Source organism: Gavia stellata, chromosome 7 (genome assembly GCF_030936135.1).
Source record: "Gavia stellata isolate bGavSte3 chromosome 7, bGavSte3.hap2, whole genome shotgun sequence".
NCBI classification, from domain to species: domain Eukaryota; kingdom Metazoa; phylum Chordata; class Aves; order Gaviiformes; family Gaviidae; genus Gavia; species Gavia stellata.
Window position 1 is genome coordinate 13,417,701 of NC_082600.1, and position 20,930 is coordinate 13,438,630.

General features: G+C 36.4%; 1 protein-coding gene across 7 annotated transcripts in view; it reads right to left on the reverse strand.

Annotated features, from left to right (window-relative positions):
- Window positions 1-20,930, reverse strand: part of WDR20 (WD repeat domain 20) — a 46,808-nt gene that overhangs the window by 17,683 nt on the left and 8,195 nt on the right. For 6 of the 7 annotated variants that reach the window (XM_059819325.1, XM_059819319.1, XM_059819322.1 and 3 more), the window contains one exon: window positions 339-521. The exons of the other annotated variant lie outside the window; for it this stretch is intronic. In XM_059819325.1, coding sequence (XP_059675308.1) covers window positions 339-521 — 183 coding nt within the window. The remainder of the gene's footprint in view (window positions 1-338; window positions 522-20,930) is intronic. 7 annotated transcript variants of the gene reach the window in all.

A 20,930-nucleotide genomic window follows, 5' to 3' on the forward strand; every position in this document is an offset into this window, starting at 1 on the left:
TCTTCATTCAGAACCAGAAGCCTCAGAAACAACTGACTGCAGAGTACACAGAGCAACATTTAGATCTGTAGACTTTTTTTCCATCACTTAACTGTCATTAACTCTAGTTACAGTATTACCCATACTAGACAGTCCTAATTTTTAATCTTAAACCCCAAAAGATTCCTTCACAAATAACATTTGTGTAGGTATTCAAGCTAATGAACAGCTGAAAAACAAAGGTAGTGACTGAATGATAAGCTATATAGGCAAACAGAGCCATCTACAGAACTTTGAGAATCTAGGATCTTTAATATCACAAATACATCGCATGCAACAATGTTAAGATTTCTACTTACTTCCTCATTAAATAATTTGCTAGTTTCTTTTTTAATAGGGTCTATAAGTTGGACCTGGCCTGCAGAGAAGCCCACTAGAAGAGACACACTTTCTGCTGTGGCTGTTAAGTGATTGAAGTCATGGCATGTAGGTTGTGTTCCTTTGTATATCCTTTTGTCTATTGGTTTACTCAAGTCCGCAGCCTGCAAAGAGAGCAAACAGAATTAAGACAGTTTATCACAATGTGTGCATATAACCAGTTCTATTTGCAAATAATGTTTATACTAAGCAACAATTTATGCAGTCACAAAACGCTACTTTAAAAAGCAGCTTTGTATTTATCAAAGACATCCAAGATGTTGTGAAAAGGTTTATCTTTTCATATAATGCAATACTCGTTCAATTTTGCTGAACACTATACCTACCCTAGCCTTTGCAACTACATCATGTGACAAACCAATGACAACCATTCAGTAACACAAAGACTCTGGTGAGTTCTCAAGACCAACCTATTCCCAGAAGACTTCTCTTCTGCCAGAAGAGGCATTCCATCACAGAGACAAGATATCTTCTACTTTCTTAGTAGGAGCTTTCTCAATATTGAGTACAACTAGTTTTGGATTAAAAATAGCATATTCTCAGTCACCTGATTCTTGTACTGTAAGTCTATCCTTTTAGAACAGGCAAACATATGATACTGGTCTCAATAATTAAAAAAATGGTCAAGTAGATCCTAGGAGAGCATTTTCTAGGAGCACTGATTCAAGATGCTAATACTGTGATTATAAAATACATTTTAAGCCATTAAGCTATAAAGTAATTGTGCTTCTGACACTGAACACAGAATTCAAATATAGCTCAGACAAAGTAAGTGGTAACAAAACTGAGGAACTTCAATATAAACAACTGAAGAACTGGTAGTGAAGCGTCAGAAGAATCAAAAGAAACAGAAAAGCAATTTAAAATGCTCTCTCAGTTGTATAACCCATGTTTATCCCTATATCACTTTTGAACAGACAACCTAATCTTTCATCATCCAGAGATTAAAACCCACCCATTTAATATGCAAGATCATATATCAGGTTCTAACTTTTTTTTTTTAAAGCTCCCTATTTACTAGGTTCAGAGTCTGTAATTAGAAAGCTGCACATCGTCAACAATATTACAGACCTGAGACGTAGCTGTGATTTGGGACTCAGATTCTAATTTTGATACATACTTTTTCAGTATTTTTAGTCAGAGGAAATCAGGCCAGCAATGTAAGAAATAAAACTTCTTTGGGGAAGAGGACAAGCTTCACATAAAAGAAAATTGCTCCAGTGTATTAAACCTTCGAGGATGAGGTCTAAAGGGCAGCAAATCCTTGGTGTGCATGGAGCTACACAGACAGAAACTAGACCTGTCGTTAGGGAAAAATTGTAACTAGCTACACAGTGAATCATGTCAGGTGAGCAATTTCCAAAGCAAATCTAACTACCAGATATGCATGATAAGCATATATGTGCAATAGTATTGAAGTTGCACTTATGTTTTGCAGCATATATTATAAACCAGTTAAATCAGGTGTATGGCCTCCTGGTTGAAAACTCCAAAATAAGATGATGCATTCCAACTTCTAAAGTCCGCAGATTAAAAAGTTATTCTCCAGAGCCCAGAGATGCAAGAGATTCAGATTGCTAAAAAAGAATATTAGCAATACCTCTTCAAGGAGAACTTAAATAGAATACTAGCTCTACTGGGAGATCATAGGATAAGGCGCATGGCTACCAAAGAGCATTCACAGACAAACTAAGTCTGTAATTTGAAGTTGAAAGATCAAATCCCAGAGGCCATGCAGTTACCTCTCATATTGTGCAAGATTCCCTTGTCCTGTATCACTACAAAATAAGTGATATCAAGAGATGGCTCTCAAAATTGAGGTAGCATTTCTATCTGGAAGACCACTCTACAGAAACATATAGATGCATCCCTCCATACCTCAAAGAAATGCAGAGTTAACAAGGTTAACCCATGCGACTCAAGGTTGTGTCCTCTGGACAAAAGTTCCAACAGGACCCAATGCCTAAGGAAGATCCCTTTTAAAATAAATAGAACTCAGCCTGAATCATACTGAATCATCAGGGAACCGTAGACTCTCCCAGCCAGCAGAAAACATGGGTGTTTGCAGGTTTTTCTCCTTCTGAATCCTCACTATCTTTTCAAGCAGCAAAGAATCAATAGATGGCTATTTTCAGATTGGAACTATACCTCGGTCTTTTGTCTGGTTGAGGTTTTATATCACTAGCTTTTGGTTTTGTTGTCCGACAAATTTGGTATGACTCAAGTTCCCTGCCTTCTGCAATTGTGTGATAACAGATCTAGCAAGACATGAAATTCTGATAAATTAAACATAAGCACAGACTTCACTGTGCTTGTTCTAGCTGTTCTCTGGGAACCAGATGGCAGTGACAATCTGTTTGAACTTAAATGGAGTATAAACTAATTCAACCAATAATTAACCAGGCTTCTACTGACACGGATGCCCCACCTTTTATTTACATGCAGCTAGTGTTTTCAGTTATAATATAGTTGTCTCATGGAGATAAGTCAAATCTACAAGCACAAAAGTACTCTTTTGGTCTTGATCTCTCTTAATTGAAAGACAGTATAGAATCAATGAGCATAAGAACTAGGAGATGTTTTCTTTATTTCTGCACAGTTGAAGGTTGCTATTGGATTTTTGATAAGAACAAGAAAAGTGCTTACTCATAAAATTCAATCATGCCTGTGACTCAGCATTTCATTACCTCACAACTAAGACCATTTGCTATACCTATTTTGTGGAAGATCTGATTCTCAGAAAAGAGGTTTTACATGAGATCTGAGTCCATAACTGTCAAATCCTAGGATATATCACTATTTACTGAACAGGATAATGTGAACTGCCCCCCTCTCAGAAGAATGGTGACATACTTTGAAAGAGAATAGAAAGATCTTGGGATTAAGTGTTACCAAACATGGAGGTTAAAAGCACAGGATCAGGCACCATCACCTCTGCTTGAGCTGGTAGCAAGCTATTTGCATGCTTCCTGTCCCAGTTCCTTTAAGATTTTCTTCTGAAAAACACTCAGCACTATTCCAGCCTGTCCACTTGGAGAAACTTACCCTATTGTGTACGACTCATGACAGCAACACTTCGTAATCACGACTGAAAGAAGGTTGGGGCATCTAATGCAAGGCTAAGAATCAATACCATCCTCCCTTTGAATAAAAATCTGTGCAAGCCATTGAAGTACATCTTAGCTAATCAAGACTCTGGTATTGGCACCTTGGCCAACTGATACCTGCATTATAAGTCTGTCCCTTCCAACATACAGTGGTATTTCAAGTATGCCTTGGGCAAAGGAACAAGGAAGGTTATCACGCAACAAGAACAAGAGGAATCTCACACACCTGTCTAAAGTCAGTGATACAGCTGAACAAAATTGGTGTACCTTGCACATCAACAGCTTTCAAGTCCTGTCTTTGAACAGATTAAAACTCTCTGGAGAACTTTACGTAAAATTACTTACAGAAGAAAAATTGACCAACTTTGCCATTTAGTTCTTTGTGATGAATTCATATTAATAATAAAACATGAACCATATAACTGTTTTGGGGACTCCTAGTCCCATTTAGTTAAAGCTCACAGCATGCTATCTTAGTAACATTACCCCCCTTCTGCTGGTGTAGAGAGTTCAAAAAAACCCAAAAAATCTAACAGTCTAATAGTAGTCCGTTCACCCTGAATCATGACTTCCAGCAGAAAGGCAGTCAAATTGAACAACTTAACCACAGCTTTAAATATCTAAACACTAGGAAGAAAATGGAAAAAACTCAGAATCAGTTACCTCAGTCTGAAGCAAATATTTAAGTTTTCAGATTCTGATGTTTGAAATGTCTGATTAAGATGGGCATCAATAACCTTGGTTCTGTAGCTGTATGTAATTCCAAGGTCAAAGCCAGATTAATATCTGTCCGAGATTTATTCTTTTTATGTACTATTGATCCGAAACTTAGAGCTTTCATACTAAGATTTCCCAGTGAATCACATTATTTCAAGTCAGCATTTAATCAAGCTCCTTGACAGATGTGATTTCTTCCTGTATCTTTTCTTTTCCTAATTTACATCTGCTGCTTTCTGCAAATTTTAGTTGAATTAAATGTATCATAGATACTACATTTCCTTCCAAGCTAAAAAACATCTCAGAGATCAGAAAGAAAAGGAGTTACTTATTCATTTATCTCAGATTATTTCAACTGCAGTCATCAAAATGCTTCCTTTAGATACTTAATAGTATTTAACATCATTTGCCAGAAGACTGGCTTTCAATGGGTCATAGCTCTAAGTGAGATCAAGACAGAATATTAGGTCTTTAAGCCTGGAAGAAAGGGCAAACATTTAACAAAAATTTTACTTCTAAAAATTCTCTTAAGGAAATATCTCTTGTCCAGAGAATTAATTGATCTTGAATTGCAGATTACAGATTGGCTATGTATGTAGAGCTCTAATGCAAAATAAAAGAGAAGACACAAAGAACCAAGATATTACACTTTTGAAAACAATTTCCTCAGCATTTCTGGAGCTTGGAATTCACAACTTATTACCTGTAGCTTGATACCTCTTCAATACCTTGCTGTCCAGGGATTTAATGGTCCCTGATCTATAAACAGAACAATTTGAGAAAGCTGTGCTTGTTATAATGCTATACAAGTAACATGAGAAATCAACTCTTAGAATTATTAAGTGAATTTTATTGAACTTCACAGATGCTCTTTAAACCCTAGCTGAAAAAAAGAGGCAAGGTAACCCTGGCTGCAGCACTTTGCCTTACAGCATCCCTTAGTGAACAGGGCAGGGTCTTCCAGGACAGACTTGCTCACTGTATTAGCAAGGACAGGGAAAACCTAAACCAGGAGGCCCCTTACAGCTTGTTTATTCTTCCTCCATGTCTCTGCTGGTCTCCCTCCTTCCTGCAGAGCTAGCTGAAGGACAGAGAAAGTTGAGGAACACATCAAGAAAGTGGAGTTATCCTAGGCACTTTTGTAGAATTTCCTGGCAAACTGTTCATTGTTTCTGTACACAAGCGTTTCTGCCAGAAATACTAGCTTCAATACTTCACACTGGCAATCCCTCTAACTACTTTATTATCAAAGGAGTAGATTTCCAGATTTTTTTTTGTAGAGCCCAAATACAGCTCACTTAATATTAGCAATAGAAAAATTTGTAATTACTTCAACTGTTGCTTCAAGATGGTCTGGTCTCATAGCTGACCTGCTTTGGGCAGAAGGTTAGACTAAAGACTCTCAGAGGTCCCTTCCAACCTGAATGACCCTGAGATCCTAAGCGTAGGATCAACCAAAGCAGCATCAAGATGGCCACTCCCAGCCTACTTAACAGGTCTGGTTTATGTCTTTAAGGAACTTCACACAGGAAGAAAATTACAGGAACAAGTTAGTTGCCTTTCCCTATAATGAACATTGATGTAGAGCAAAAGTTCTGCTTAATTTATATCAGATACACAACAGGCAATGTTTCCTGCAACTATAAAGCCCTAATAAAACACTCTTCAGTGCAGCTGACAGTGCCATAGCCAATCAGTAATAAAATGGCTTCTACAAATATAACTGCATGTAAGCTGACAGACTGCTGACTAATGGCCTCAGCTTTCTCGGTAGAAAGTTTAAAGTCTGGCAAGTCCCAGGATCTCTTCAGATTCAACAGCACAAACCTTTCAGGTAGTGTACAAGTGAACACACATTCAGGGCCACTCCAGAAGCCCGCAAAAAACTTAAACACTAGTTTGAAAGCTTCTGGGAACACTTATAAACTAAAAAAAAAAAAAAAAGGTATAAATTCTCTTTAGGATTCTATAAAAAGCCAGCAGACAATCACCATTTGTCAAGTTACCCTGTTTATACATAGCTACAATAGGTTTCTTAAATGTAAGGACAGGTTCTTAAGTAAGTAAGAGCTGCTTTTTCCATACCCGAGTGATGTGCTTAGCTTTAAGGGTTGCATAATGGGTGTTTTGTGTGTACACACAGAATCGTTTTAAGTGTCTCCTAAGCCTTGCAAAGCCATTAATGCGAGGGAGATTTTAGGTCTTTATTTTGCAACATTGCATTCAACGCACCTGCTTTATATTAAAGTCACATTTGTAAACCTCAAGAAAACTATTATTTCGTTTTTAGTTTTGCTTTTAAAATTTGGCTGAACGTTCAACTCTATGAATTGAAGCACCAATAGCTTAACACTCGCAACAGCACAACCAATGCTGGATTTGCTGCCAATTAATATAAGAGCAAGTATGAACTAATACTAAAAGTAAGCACACGCATTCACTTTCCGTTATTCCTCTCTAATTGAAGGCAAGAAAACCTATGAGAAAGGGATGAAAGTTGCACTGGACAACATGAATTTTGAAAATTAAAAACTAAGAAACTGGGACAAAAACAATTAGCAGGCAGGAAAAAGAATCTGCTACTTTTAACATACTGCCTCAAAGACTTTCCATTAAGGTATTTCTCTATAGCTTCCTTTCTCTAGAAAGTCTCCAGAAAGTGTAGCTGCCAATTTGTGCCATTTTGACTTTCATAAATCTTAAGATCCTGATCTTCAAGACATGATCATTATTAATTTGGCTTCAGTGGCATATCTTCTGATGTACTTTTTCCTAATCATAAATATTTTAAATGATCTCACTTAAAGTTTAAAATAATTTGCATTTATACCCACTCCCAACAAAAGCATTTCAAGATTTATTTCCAGTCAACAGAACATTTACTCTCCTGAACAACACTGTTCCTCATAAATGGGTTCCTGTATCTTTGCAGAAGGTTTTTTATAAGTTACAAAGCACTTGATTAAATGCTGAACAGGAACACTTAAGGCATGTGACAGAGTTTCTAGGATACTGTATAAGAGCAGCTCTGTTAGTAAAACAGGGACACCAAGTAATTTTATTTAACCTAATTTTTTCAAGTGTTCCACACAATTCATCCATAACAATGTCTTAAAGATCGATTTTGTACAAAGCCACTTGCAAATTTAGGAATCTACTTGATATTCTTCTCCCACCTAGGTTTAACTTCCACTTGGGGCCATACAAGACACATGAATTTTGAAAGGAGAAAAGCATTACTTAACAAGATTTCAGCATTTATTCATACAGCAGACAACTATGACCGCATACATTAAGATAAAAGCTCTAGTCCAGACAACTGGACATAAATCCATATTCAGGCAAAGATCAGTTTAGTTTTCCAAAACATCCAATAAAATAATCATATTCTGATTCCAGAGAAAAAGCACACACTGGTTTGAAATACATCTACGTGATATTAACTGAAGCAATGGTTATATAATTGGCAAGATTAAGAAAGTGGTTGTGAACACCATAAAGAACATGCATAAAGGATGGTTTGATTTACAACTTACCGTAACAATGTTAACTCCATTTCAGTAAGGCTATAAACCAAAACATTTATCTGGTTACAGTATAGATAAGCACATCCTATTGGAAGTTATCTAAGGTGAAAGCACCAGTTTACCAATAACTCTAGAAAAAGTAGACATTTTTATTTAAAGAAAGTTCAAAAACCCAGAACAGTAGACTACCCCAAAAAGAAAAATCCTTTTTTGTTTGCAAATCCCCATTCACTTCATAGGTGCATACAGAATCAACTTACCCTTTGTTTCTCTATAAGACTGGGCAAAGGGCATTAAAGTACAACAGGAATGTTAACACATTTGAACTACTGTAGGCCAGGGAGGTTGAGGGAAATTGAAACAAGGTTTTGAACCCCTCCACACAAAAAATACTTCCTCTGTCTTCTGAGCAGAGAACACTGCTGCTGCCTCCATCTGTCACAATGCAACAGAGGTCTTAAGTCACTGAAATTGTTCCTTTAGGAACTTAAAACATTTTCAATTCAATGTGTTACTCATTTGGTAAAATCTACACCCATGCCGACACTACTCCTTCTGAGTGGAAGACCAAAATGTACAACCTGTGACAGTGCTGTTCAAAGAGTCAGGTCAGACTCAAAGTGTTCTAATGAACTGACCACAACCCTCAGTGCAGCTCTCCAGAGCAAGTCCTGGTTAGTTCTGAAAAGATCTGTGAGCAGTGCTTAGCGTCTCCAAAAGAAACCGAACAGCCTGCTCACTCCACAAAGTAGACTGGAAGCACTCCAAGTAACTCGAGTAATCTTCATCTGCACTATGATCAAATCACTAAAACTTCAGGGAAATGACATGACATTGTAACTTAACTTTTCAAAAGCTGTTTGTCTCTACATATTCAACAAAGCTAGTTTTTATTATACCTGCAGAAGAAAACCTGTCCCTCTCCTCTCTAGAAACACTCCAATTCTTTAAATTACACTTTGCACAATACTGCTTTACTGTGATACAGAAACAGCACAAGAGCTTTAACTTGTTCTTGAGCATCTAACCAATCACTCAGAAACAGCTAACAAAAGCAGTATTTCACAGTTCCTTTTGCAAAGTTCACCTTATTGTGGGTGACAGTTAATGACATGATCAATTCAGATAAAAATTGAGACTTTGACTTCAATGTTATGCATTTGGCCACACTTAATCTGTAAACAGGCTGGTTAAACTCAAACAGCTCTGAATATAGTCACTGTATCACACACTCCCAACAGACATGAACTGAATTAGATATTCTATTTTGGTTTAAGCAATTAGCTGCTTTTTTTTTTTAATAGGAAGATGGGAAAAGAAGGCGCGATATCAGTATTATTGTCTCTCCCCAGTGGCTGGTCTACAGAATTTTGGCTCAACTGTAGCTCAGCCTGCTGGATAAAAATGTCTCCAACAGAAACCTAATTCAGAATCACGTATGTTCTGCATGCAATGCAGACACCTTCCTCCTCTTCTCCCCCTACTCAGCTCTTTTTAAGGATATGTAATAAAGATCTCACTGTGCAATTTTAAGTTCAAAACAAAAGATCTCTCAGGGTATTAATAAACCATGGGTGACAGGTCACATTTTTATACTGGTCTCTCCCTCACTGGCTTAAGAATTAAGACACAGACTTAACAAGTCATGGCACATACATACTTCATAATCATGGACTGCAGAACTGGAGCACAAACCAAGTCTTTTTACTCCAATACCGCTTCTTCAACAGCGAGCAGATACATGTTCCAGAAGTAAGTTCAAGAAGTTGCTGCATTAATGGATTATTGCCCATCCTAGATTTCTTTCAGGAAGCCATTTAAATTGCAAATATAGAAGTTTAATAACTCTTTACAGGATTATTTTGCATTAACTACTGCATGGAGTTGCGAATATCACCAGATTTTGTTTTAAAACACACTTTCTGTTCATTATTTACTTAGACGACTGAAGCAACACATCCTGATAAAGTTAAATATGGGGGAAAAAAGTGTGAGTTCTGAATTTTGTTCCCCTCTGATTTTAGTGAATACCTTCTTGTTCCCAGGAAGAGACAATGATGTCTAACATTCCTTATATACACAGCACTTACATTGCTTACTAGAATAAGCAGTCCCATCCTTCTCGGTATTTCCACAGAAGTTTTTCACCTATCACAATTTTCACAATTTCATTGAATCTCTTTGTAATAATCCTTTTTTTTTTTTTTTAAGACCTGTATGAACGCTTATAGATGGATCTACTGATTTATACAATGCAATATGATTTACTCCATTCTTTTTTTCTAATATTCTTCCCCATACATTTCTTACAATAAAGAAAAATCAGGACTCAAGTATTGATCAATTAAGGCAGTCATCTATAGCAATCCCCTCTTCTTTTTGTGTAGTGGTTCCAAACTGTCAAGTTTTTTCCTCCAGTGTGTTCCACCAAAAGATTAGTGGGAACAAACACTCTTGCTCATTCACCTAGCATAACTGCATCTCCCAAGTTTCTTAATTGCCTGTTGCCTTGACAGTTAGTCAAATTAGTCCACCTTCAATTTCTGCTGCTTTTCTCCTTTATTTCTTTTCCTGAAGTTACAGATCTACCACAGAACGACAAATTACCATATGTTAAACTTAGTGGGATGAAAGCTATTTAAAGTTTTATTTACTGTGGCTAATCAATGGCACAGTTCATCACTTCCTGTGGCCTCCAAGTTCTTACTTTCCTTTGAGTTAAACCCTAGTACAACCTTCCAGATGTTTTCACATTCTACTTTTGTTTTAATTATGAAGTGATCAGTAAGTTCTTTTTAAAGAGCTCAGCAAAAAGCACAGACTAACCTGTAATTCAATATAAGTCACTATTTGTAACAAGTCTGCAGCTCAGCCTATTTACACTTAAAACTCATGAGAACTCCTGAACACCATTTCAGCCTAACACTAAACTGCTTGTTCCATCACCTCCAACACTTCATGTTCTAGTAACACCACTTCCTAGCTATCACAACATCAAGCCTTCCTTCCCAAGACACTATGTGCTATAAAGGCAGAGGCAAATTAATCATAGTTTCTCAATAATAACCTAAACTGCTTTCCCTTAGCCTCCAACTATCTAACATAATCTCCAATCCAGATTATGCAATGCATAAAGTGATGAGGATGAGTCACATGTCAAGGTAGGTGCACACAATCTCAATGTCTCACTACGACTCTAGCCTTGATCTTCAGGAAGTTTTTAGAAGTACTGTCTCTCTCAAGCCACAGACTGGTCTTTCTATACAACAGCTTCCCCTTTGCAGGATGATATTTTGGAAAAGATGCATGTAAATACACATACTAATTTACACTCAGAAAGAGAAAAGTAACTGCATGATTTGCATGTGACCACACCTATGGAAAATGGTACAGCAAGTCACATGCAATAATATCAGATTTTGCCACAATAGACTGACAGGACTGCAATATGAAATACTGTGTTCACAGACAGTTCAAAAGACAGTTGATTAAACAGAGAACCTATCAAACTGAAAATCACCCCATTAAAACACCAACTTACAGATCTTTGTTACAGTTACCAGGACTTAAGACAAACAACTGCGGGAAGTGAATTAAATACTTCAAGATATTTAACATACACAAATCATTAAAAAATATAATATACATAATCATGACTTTGGGACATGGTTTAGTGGTGGACTTGTCAGTGTGAGGTTAACAGTTGGACTCGATGATATTAAAGGTCTTTTCCAACCTAAATGATTCTACAACACAGACAGATCGTTAAATATATATAAATCATAAGATTATGACCTAACATACACATAATCATTAACATAAACAAATAATTTTATATATATATACACACACTATCCTGGTGACATCTGTTAAACAAGACATGGCATACTGAAAATATGTCAACCTTGATTACAGTACTTAAGTAATTTAGCTGTCTCCAAGAGGCTATTCTATTCACTCAATGCCCTTACAGTTACAGGGCAAACCAACAAAGAACGTCAGTCTTCCTTGCCTATGAATATTGCCTGCTTTGTGTAAAACTCTATACTGGCAATTAAGATTTGCTTGATAAAATAGGATTTTAAAATAGTGTAATTTATTAGTCTCTTTTCCAAAGAATAAACAACTGCATTTGCTCTCCAAAGTGATTATTTCAGTTTACAAGTTTTCTTTTGTGTATCTTATTTTCCAAACTTTGGCATGAATTTCCTACTGTGTTTGCCATGGTAACCAAGCAGCCTGAGCCTCTACTTGAAATTCTGTTTAACTGTTTGGTGTTGCATATTGATCAAGATACATTAACATCCTAATGTATTCCAAAGAATGAAGCAAGCAATTCTCATACTGGAGGAATCACCTTATTAACTATTACAAACCATAAAGGATTTTTGCTGTTGTTTAAGATGGGAAGGTAATGGGGAAACTTCATTGCCGAAGATGTGCATAAATAGCTACCAAATAAAGAGAACGCACTCAGCTGTGAGGAACAAGGTATATTCACTATATAAGGAGCTACACTAGAACAGTAAAGAGTCTCTATTTGACACTATCTTCTCTCTACTGAATCAAGACTTTGCATTCACAGCAGAAAGGATAATTTGTTCCAAGAGTGCAGTTAAATGAGAAAGACTGTTTCCATACATAGAAGCCTGTACCCTGGTGGAAAACCATTCTGTTCTGGTGCAAGAGGGACCAAGTAACTGGCTAACTTACTTGAAGTTAACATTAGCAGGGCAAAGCCAAGGCACAGTTGCTAGCTTTTCTTAGTTTCCATTTTGAAGAAAGATCTTTCTTTAAACATTCAGCTCAAATACAGGATCACGAATAAGAAAACATCTGTTTTAAGCACATGGAATCTTTCCTAATTCCCAGAAAACATACCAAATACCTCAGCACACTAAAATCTATATGAAAGTAAATAAAGAACAGATTAGGAAAACTTGAAACTAAAAAAGGTTTACTGTTTTTTTTTTCAGTCTCACTACTCCATGTGATAAAAAAAGAGAAGTAAAGGTTGGCTGGTCACCTCTTTTTATAATAAATTAATGTAGCCACTATTACCTGATGTTATTATTCAAGAAAATCTGATCCTTTACTCTGCTCATAGTTAAAAATACGATGAAATACTTCTGACCTTCAATGCCTGCTGTATAAATGCAGACTTACAATACAGAGAACTATCTCCAAGAAAATCTAAAAACTGAAACAAAACCCCCTGAAGCTTCCTTACAAAACTACTGAGATACTGTTACCATAAAACATAGCATGCTCTTTCCACGATATCTGCAAAGTCAGCTGTACTTCCATTCTTTCAGTGGACTTTAGTGTCTCTAGCTCCTCAGTATCTTGCACTTCATTTCCTCTTCTGGATCTAAAGCCAGTAAGGTAGTCTCACTGGGTACCACACAGATAGTTGGATTTGTATCACTATAAATACATTTTCTTCATTCCATTTATGTGGCTCAGCTCTCTAAGAAGTTTCTGGATGAATGCTCTGCTGCTTCTTAAAAATCTGTTCTGTACTTCCCATAGTCTGTAGCCTATGACACACACACATTATTCAGTTCAACTATTAGCAATAGCTTACAGCAGGGCTAGTCAAAGAGCATGATCCTTCTGAATTGATTGTGAATTTTGCATGACTGGGATTCATGGGAGATCTGGCAACATCTCTCACACATCTAGGGAAGGTTTTGTTTATTTATTCTCTCCCTTCTTTCTTCTCTTCCTTTTAGAGCTTTAAGAAATAGCGATTGCTCTGCTCAGCTAATTAAAATCATGCTCTTTCTCCAGTTTTGCATTAGACACCATCTTCTCCTAGTAGCACGAGTTGAAAATCACCTTCATCAACACAAGCAACTAGAATATCACACAATATTAAAGCCATCTTTTCAGTGCTTTGTACAATGGCACTAAAGAAACTTCCTTATTTCTGTTGTCAAACCTCATTTGATACATCTTTGAATTGTATTTATCTCCTCCCTCCTTCAACAGCTGTATCACAAGCTGGCTCAGCTTGTAATCAACATTACACCCTAGTTATCATATTTTCCAAGTTTTATGGCTGAAGCAAAATTTCCCTAACTATGTATTTTTTCAATGAACTTTCACTTCAGTTACTGTTCTGATATCAGTTTGTTCCTCCTTATAAAATACTCTGATTATGAACAGTGATGCCTCCCAACTTTGTTATGAGAATTTAGCCATCATGTATATGCTCTTACTTCTTTGTCCCAACACTACCAGTGAAAATATTAACTGTTTCCAAAACCACTCCTAGAAAACCTCAACTTGAAGCTCTCTTCTCCACAGTTGTCACAGTTCCTGTAATCAGTAAAATACATAAAAACATATCAAGAACTAAGCATTTTAATTCTCTCCCCCTTTCAGAACAGAATGAGTTTAAGGTTCTACAACTCCTTAAGTTAAAATAACTATTATACCAATCTAAAATTGCTAGTTCATACAAGGACATGAATTTAAGTTATAATTCTCCATTACTACCAGAGTATTACACTAGAAAGGCTGAGCACCTGAACTAGAAATAAAGCTGTTTATATAACACATGTTATACATTAACATTTTCCTTCAGCCTACACTGCAGGGAGACAATGTTTTACTGTAAGGAAAACAAACTAACACAAAATTCTACTACTTCAGAATTTCAAAAGCTAAAACTGAAAGTAACTTGAAGCAGTTAAGAATTCTTCACAGCTCTTCGGAGGTTCTTTCATTGTTGTGGTGGAGTGTTTTGTTGTTTGTTTTTTGGGGTTTTTTGACAAGGAAGAATGAGTAGCACTCTTGAATGTTTTTCTCTATGGAAATACAATCAAGAATAAGCCTTAAGAAAATACCTGCCTGTCACTGGAGTCACAGGCAACCAAAAGGCTTTTAGCAAAAGTTTTCACTGTTAGGAATATGGTGAATTAAAAAGCAACTGATTTCAGAATAGTGGAGAACATACCAAATATTTGCAGGCATTGAATAAAGTTCATGCTGCAATGCTCCTGATGGACTGTCACGTATTGCATAAAGAATATATCACCTTCTGTAAAGCTTGGAATGCACTGAAGCACATATTTTAGTCTCGTAATTTTCTCAGTTCCTCAAAAGTGAAGTGTACTGTAACAATTATCTCTTTCCTTAACTACATTTCATAATTAAGTTCTACAAGATTCACTTAAGAGTTACACTTATGTTAACTGTAACTCCTTTCTCAATAGTTACAGTCTAGTAAGTTATAACAGATTCATAGCTTTAAAGTAAAAAAGTAATAGTTATCTTTCTGATCTCCTTGTTCCTTATCCTCCAGTGGATCCTTTCATTTCCTCCTACTCCTACAGTCTAGTCACACTGTTGCCTACACCTATAATCAGTCCTCTCTCACCTGTTTTTAATGCTGAATGAGGCATGATTCAGATGAGCTGAACAAAGATAAGATACATATACTAAATATAAGAAACAAATTAAAATAAGGAAAATAGGTATGTAAATATCAAATGGATTCCAAGTAAAACCACACATTCTGGCACAAATCAGCAACTGTTCTCATTCAGTTCACAGGCTTACTTGGGATAGTTATTAAACACTTAGTAAATTACTTTCACTGGGAAATGGTTTAAATTGGCTCAGCTCTGTAAGTAAAACTGGTTAGAAAATTATACCTGTTAAAGGCAACACTTACTTAAATTAGAGCTGGCAGACTGCTTTTAGATGGCCCCCAAAACATGGAACAGACTGGAAACATTGCATGACTTAATGATAGCGTCATCTCCGAGTTGTTCATCTCCTCCCCATAGACACACAAAAAAGTTACCTGACCTGTTGGACTAGTGTTCTAGTCAGTCACACCTTCAAAGCAATTACTGTCACTTTAGCTTTGAATCTTCTTTTCTTCTTCTCTAAATATTGGTATGGTTTTATTACGATATCAGAAAAATGCACTTTAACAACACACGCACACCTATCAATAGCATCCTTTGAGGTTGACTGTATATACAGCTTGCCAGAGACAGAACTGCTGCTTTTGTTTTTTCTTTCAAGTAATCAAACATCCAAAGTATCCTTAAAATACATCACAGAAAATTAAGTTCCCTGTAAGGCTGCTGTAGCTTCATCACTGAAGTTGTTAAAATTTAATTTCTTCTAACTTTAAAAAGATCAAAAAATAAAGTAACACACAAAAGTTGGCTTTACTAGTGTTTTTTATGGCGAAAATACCCAACACCTGCAGTCCCTTGACAATAAACTAATCTTTTCCAATTTTAATAGCAAAGCTTAAAGTAGAACATTCCTCTCTTTAAGGGTATTCAGAAGCATTGAAACAAAATATAGACTTTAAACATACAAAGAACAAATAACCAAAAGCCTGACTGATTCAGGGAATCAGCATTAGGACTAAACTTTATTAATTGATTTACTTGAAATTTGCAAGCTACTATTTGATCATTATTATTAAATTAGAGCAAGTTCAGTTTCATGTAGACTTTTCAACAGGTAGAAATGAAGTATAAATTCATACTGCATAATAACATATCCAGTAGAGCACCATTATACTAAATAGCATATAGGCAAGTAGTAGTAGGTTGAGTTTCCACCAGTCTCCCACCCTGGTATTTATCTTTGAAAGCTTCCCTCACCCCCTTTTCAGCACATAAGAGGAAAAGTTATTTCTTGGAGGGAGTGAAAGGCAGCAGCAAAAGAGCTCAGGATTATCCACTGCCATAACAAAACAATGTTTTAGTCCAACAGTGTAAATTCACTGCTTGTAAGAACAAATGATCTGTTATAAAAAAGCAGTCTGAGTAATTGTACCCTGCATTGCCCTGTTGCTATAGAAACTTATTTCACTGTAGCAGTTAATTGTTAATCAATTTATATTTTTTTTTCATTACAAAGCTCAGTAAGAGTCAAATACAACACAGTAATGTCTGTCCAGAAAGTCAGAATAATGTCTTTTCTGGCTACCGGTTGGATTTTGCAAGCCCTACAGGAATGCTGGACATTTTTGATACACTATTTTTATTAAGCCCATAACTCCATCGTGTTGCAGCATGTTAACAAAATATTAGTAGAACAAAGCCCTAATTACTTTTGTACTAAAAATAAGCTGTAACTGGCTGTTATTCCAAGAGCCCCAGAACAGTCCTACAGAAGTTATGTGAATAAATTATTGACCAAATATATAACCTATGCTCCAAAACCAGAATGAGGCCATTGGTTTATGCTTTTTGTGGTCATATTTAGTAACAGACAGATGAAATAACATATTTGCCTTAACTCTTGTCCTGAAGTTGTTAATTTGCAATGCATCTTCCTTCTGGGGCTGAAGACATTTCATAATGACCCAACTCAGCTAGGCAAAAAGTGTGACAGAACAAGAATAGGAGCACAGGCTACTATAAAACCAAATCTCTAACACAGATACACTGCAGTGAACTCAGATTTCCCACAACCCCATACGTACAAGGTCTAGGATATCACTTAGTCTGCAAACCAGAATCCCTCTTCAGAAGTTTTACAGCAAATGGCAGCAGCAGGTTCCCAATTCCAGCACTAGCTTTCCCAACAGTCTTATTTTAAAGTAAGCAAAGTATCAAGATACTTTAAGTGCTGACAGTTTCATTGATATTGTGTGGAAAAAACCCTTTGGCCTATTATTAATACTTTCTTTAAAAATTAGCTTTAAAAGGCTAAAAGGATTTAATGTACCAAATGGTCACACAACATGGTCTCTTTCCTCAGGCTGATTTTTGTCTCAAGAGTAGGAGGGAGCGGTCAGACTGTCTATTGTCACCTACTGATCTTCCTGCAGACAGTAGTGCTGGCTACTCAGCAACTGCCCACATCTTAAGTGTTTTGCTAAAGGACCTAACAGAAGCCTATATGAGAGCACAGAACTGAACACAGTCAGGCAACTGACAGAACACAGTCCAGCTATTAAATCATCCCTCCCATTGATATGGGTATACTAATACTATGCATGCTAGGGATTTCTGCTGTCCAAAATAATCATACCTTTAACAAGCACTGATATCAGCAGACTGTCCAAACCTAAATTCTCCTTTATATCAACTTGTACTGAAAGTGCCACAGCTGCAAGACACCTACCAATCAGAGGTGATACAAATGAAGAAAGGGTTTCCAAATGACTGAAGAGAAAGCACAGCAAAAGCATTTTCTAGTATCATAAGACTATACTTCCCCAAGCACTGATCTTACTAGCATTCCTCTTCGGCTCTCTCTTACGTAGAAGTAAACCTCCATCAATTTAGGACTAACAAAAAACAATACACAGATCAATGGCAGCCCAATACTTTTTTGCAAAAGGGGTTACCTATTGCTCAGAGGGAAGAGACATGTGCATGCCGCTACAGCGCGAAACAAAGTTAAAGCAGCTAAGCAAGCAGCCTCTAGGCTGCTGCAGTAACTTAATTGACAACAAGCACTGTGTTACTCCAACAACGAAGAAAAGTATGAATCATCTTGAGCATCACTAAAGGGAGCTTCATCTGGGCATCTATTTGAGTTGTTCAGAACAGCTGTTTGCCCTGTCTCTACAATTCAAAAGTGCTAACATTTGCCCATACTTAACCATCCCAGTTCAGGCTACTGCATTTACACAGGCAATAGAGGCTGCATTTTGTCTAAAACACAGAACTACACTTGAACAGTCACTTCGCTGGCACAGAGTTTATTCTGCCAGCATTGTTAGAAGATCAGAAACTTCATCTAGAACAGCATCTTAAAACTTTGCAGGGGTTTGCTAACCGTACATGACACAGATATAAGTTATTCTATACAAGGGACCACAGTTTCATCTCTGAAGGTGAGAAAGGCAGGCCATCCCCATGTGTTAAACTGATATGAACTTAACTGGGCAGTTACCTTTAGAGGGGATAAAGCATAAGATCACATTTGAAATAACAGCAAGATTTTGCTAGAAGTCACCTGTTGAGACATATAGCTAACGCTATTAAACAGCAATAATTTCCTAGTCAACCCAAGCATCTTTCTTTTACAAACTCCACCCTGTATTTCTGAAAGTCTTCGGGGAAAAAAAACCCACTCCTCCTGGATCGATATATCACACTGAACAGGCACACTTAAAAACAAACAACAAAAAAGCCAAACAACTTTGGTTATTTATAAGCAATAGAGTAGTAATTTGAACTGACACATACCAAAACATGGAAGATGGCCTATACCTGTAACACAGGTAGGAAATACTGCATTCTGCAGTATACATGGTATCAAACTTCAAAAGTGGTATTGCCTAACCATGCAACTATTCCTGCCCTCATGAATTATTTTTTAAAGACAGACCCTCCTAACACCCTACGTGCAAACAGGCAGCTATTGAAGGTCTCTGTCCCACTCTCCTATTAAAAAGGCTCAAGAAACACCAAACAACAACACAAACAAAAAAATCCAAAAAACCCAATGTCTAAAAATACTTCCATTTAAAAAGAAAGTCTGGAAAATAAATCAAACTGTTTGCCATATAGATCCTAGTGGGAAAGAAAGGTAGAAACTTGAAAGAAAATGCAGACTAAGCCTTTATCTATGGCTTCACAATACGGTATGAAAATTTATTTTTAAAGCTACTATTTGCCATTCAGACCACTAAATTATACAAATCCAAATATGTAAACTATAATTTAAATCTTATGAACATGATTTAAAAAAATCATTGCATAACTATAATACTGAGGACAGTAACTAGTAGAAAACCAGAAAAATCAAGACAACAACAAAAAAACTACTTTACAACTTCTGCCAAATTTTCATTTCAATGATAGCTTCAAACTTGTCTCAGGGTCATGCTCCAATATCCACCTCAAATCTAAAGAAAACTCGCACAACTTTTGTAGAAGTCTTAGTTACAAGAACTGTGACCAAAAAAAATGCCTTAGAAAAAAATTGTCACAGTTAAAATCCGATGAGACTACGACTTGTAGGATAACATATTTGTTATGGTTACCTTTGTGAGTCAGGAAGAGAAGACATTTATGTTACTCAGATTTACTGTGTTATCCTTGTGACCATGCAAGCTAAAGTGACCTTAAGGCATCGTTCCAAAAGTTTATTTCACCAGACTCGTGGATTTTTAACAGATAGCTTCAATATACATTGGCATCCATTCAGTATCCTGTTGTCACTGCTCCCCCTTCCTTTAGTTGAAAGGGAGTGTTAAAGCTATGAACTGGAGTCCTCTCAAAGTTTTATGTGGTATCGCTTTCCTGACAAAATGTATGTAAACTTCCTATAAGATAATAAGAATTACTTTTTTGTTATTCCTAGGAGACTGGGGATAATGAAGTTTGTTCATAACATCCAATATTTTCTCCCTACTCCAAGGCATTTTTAAGTTAAAGTTCTCGCTTAGACTAGCATTTAGTCTAATATAGCACTTCACGTTCTCTAGGTGTACAAAAATTAGGTATTATTAAACCAAGAACTGCTTAGTACAGTTACCTTCCAATCCACACAGAATTAATAATGAAAAAAAAAATTATTTCTTCGACCATTACAGCCACATGAGAACATCATGATTAACTCATGAAATTAAAGACCAATTATAGTTTGTAAACCAAAACTGAAATCAATTTACAGAAAGTATCTATTAGAGAGCTATCATTCCATTACAAACAGCTTTACTGAATAATGCAAGAGAAAAATCCCAATGCAAGTTAAGGCACTGCCACTAGAAAGATTTTGGTTGTAGCGGCTGGTGGTCCTGCCCACATAGACTACAGGGCTACACCTAGTCTACCAACAGTCTGTTAAAAAGAAGCTGGAACAAGCAAAAGCAGCTGCTTTATTTTAAGTTGCAGGGGACAAGAAATGGGAGGTATGTAGATACTAGAAGATAGACTGCATATACATTTGGACTTACAAGTGGAGTGAGGTAAGGAAGGAAAAATACTCGATTTCTGAGAAGGACACAACAAAATATTATTACTTTAACTTACACTATGACACATTTAATGTTACTGTTTAGTTTCCTTAAGCTTTCTAAGAGGACAATGGCATTATTAGGCACTATTGGCACTAAATGGCACCATTTTCAAATAATAATTTGTCCAAGTGTGTCAACTCATAGTCATGACAACTGGACAGCAAGTGGCCTTTGGATACATGTCCTTCAAAATAAAGTATT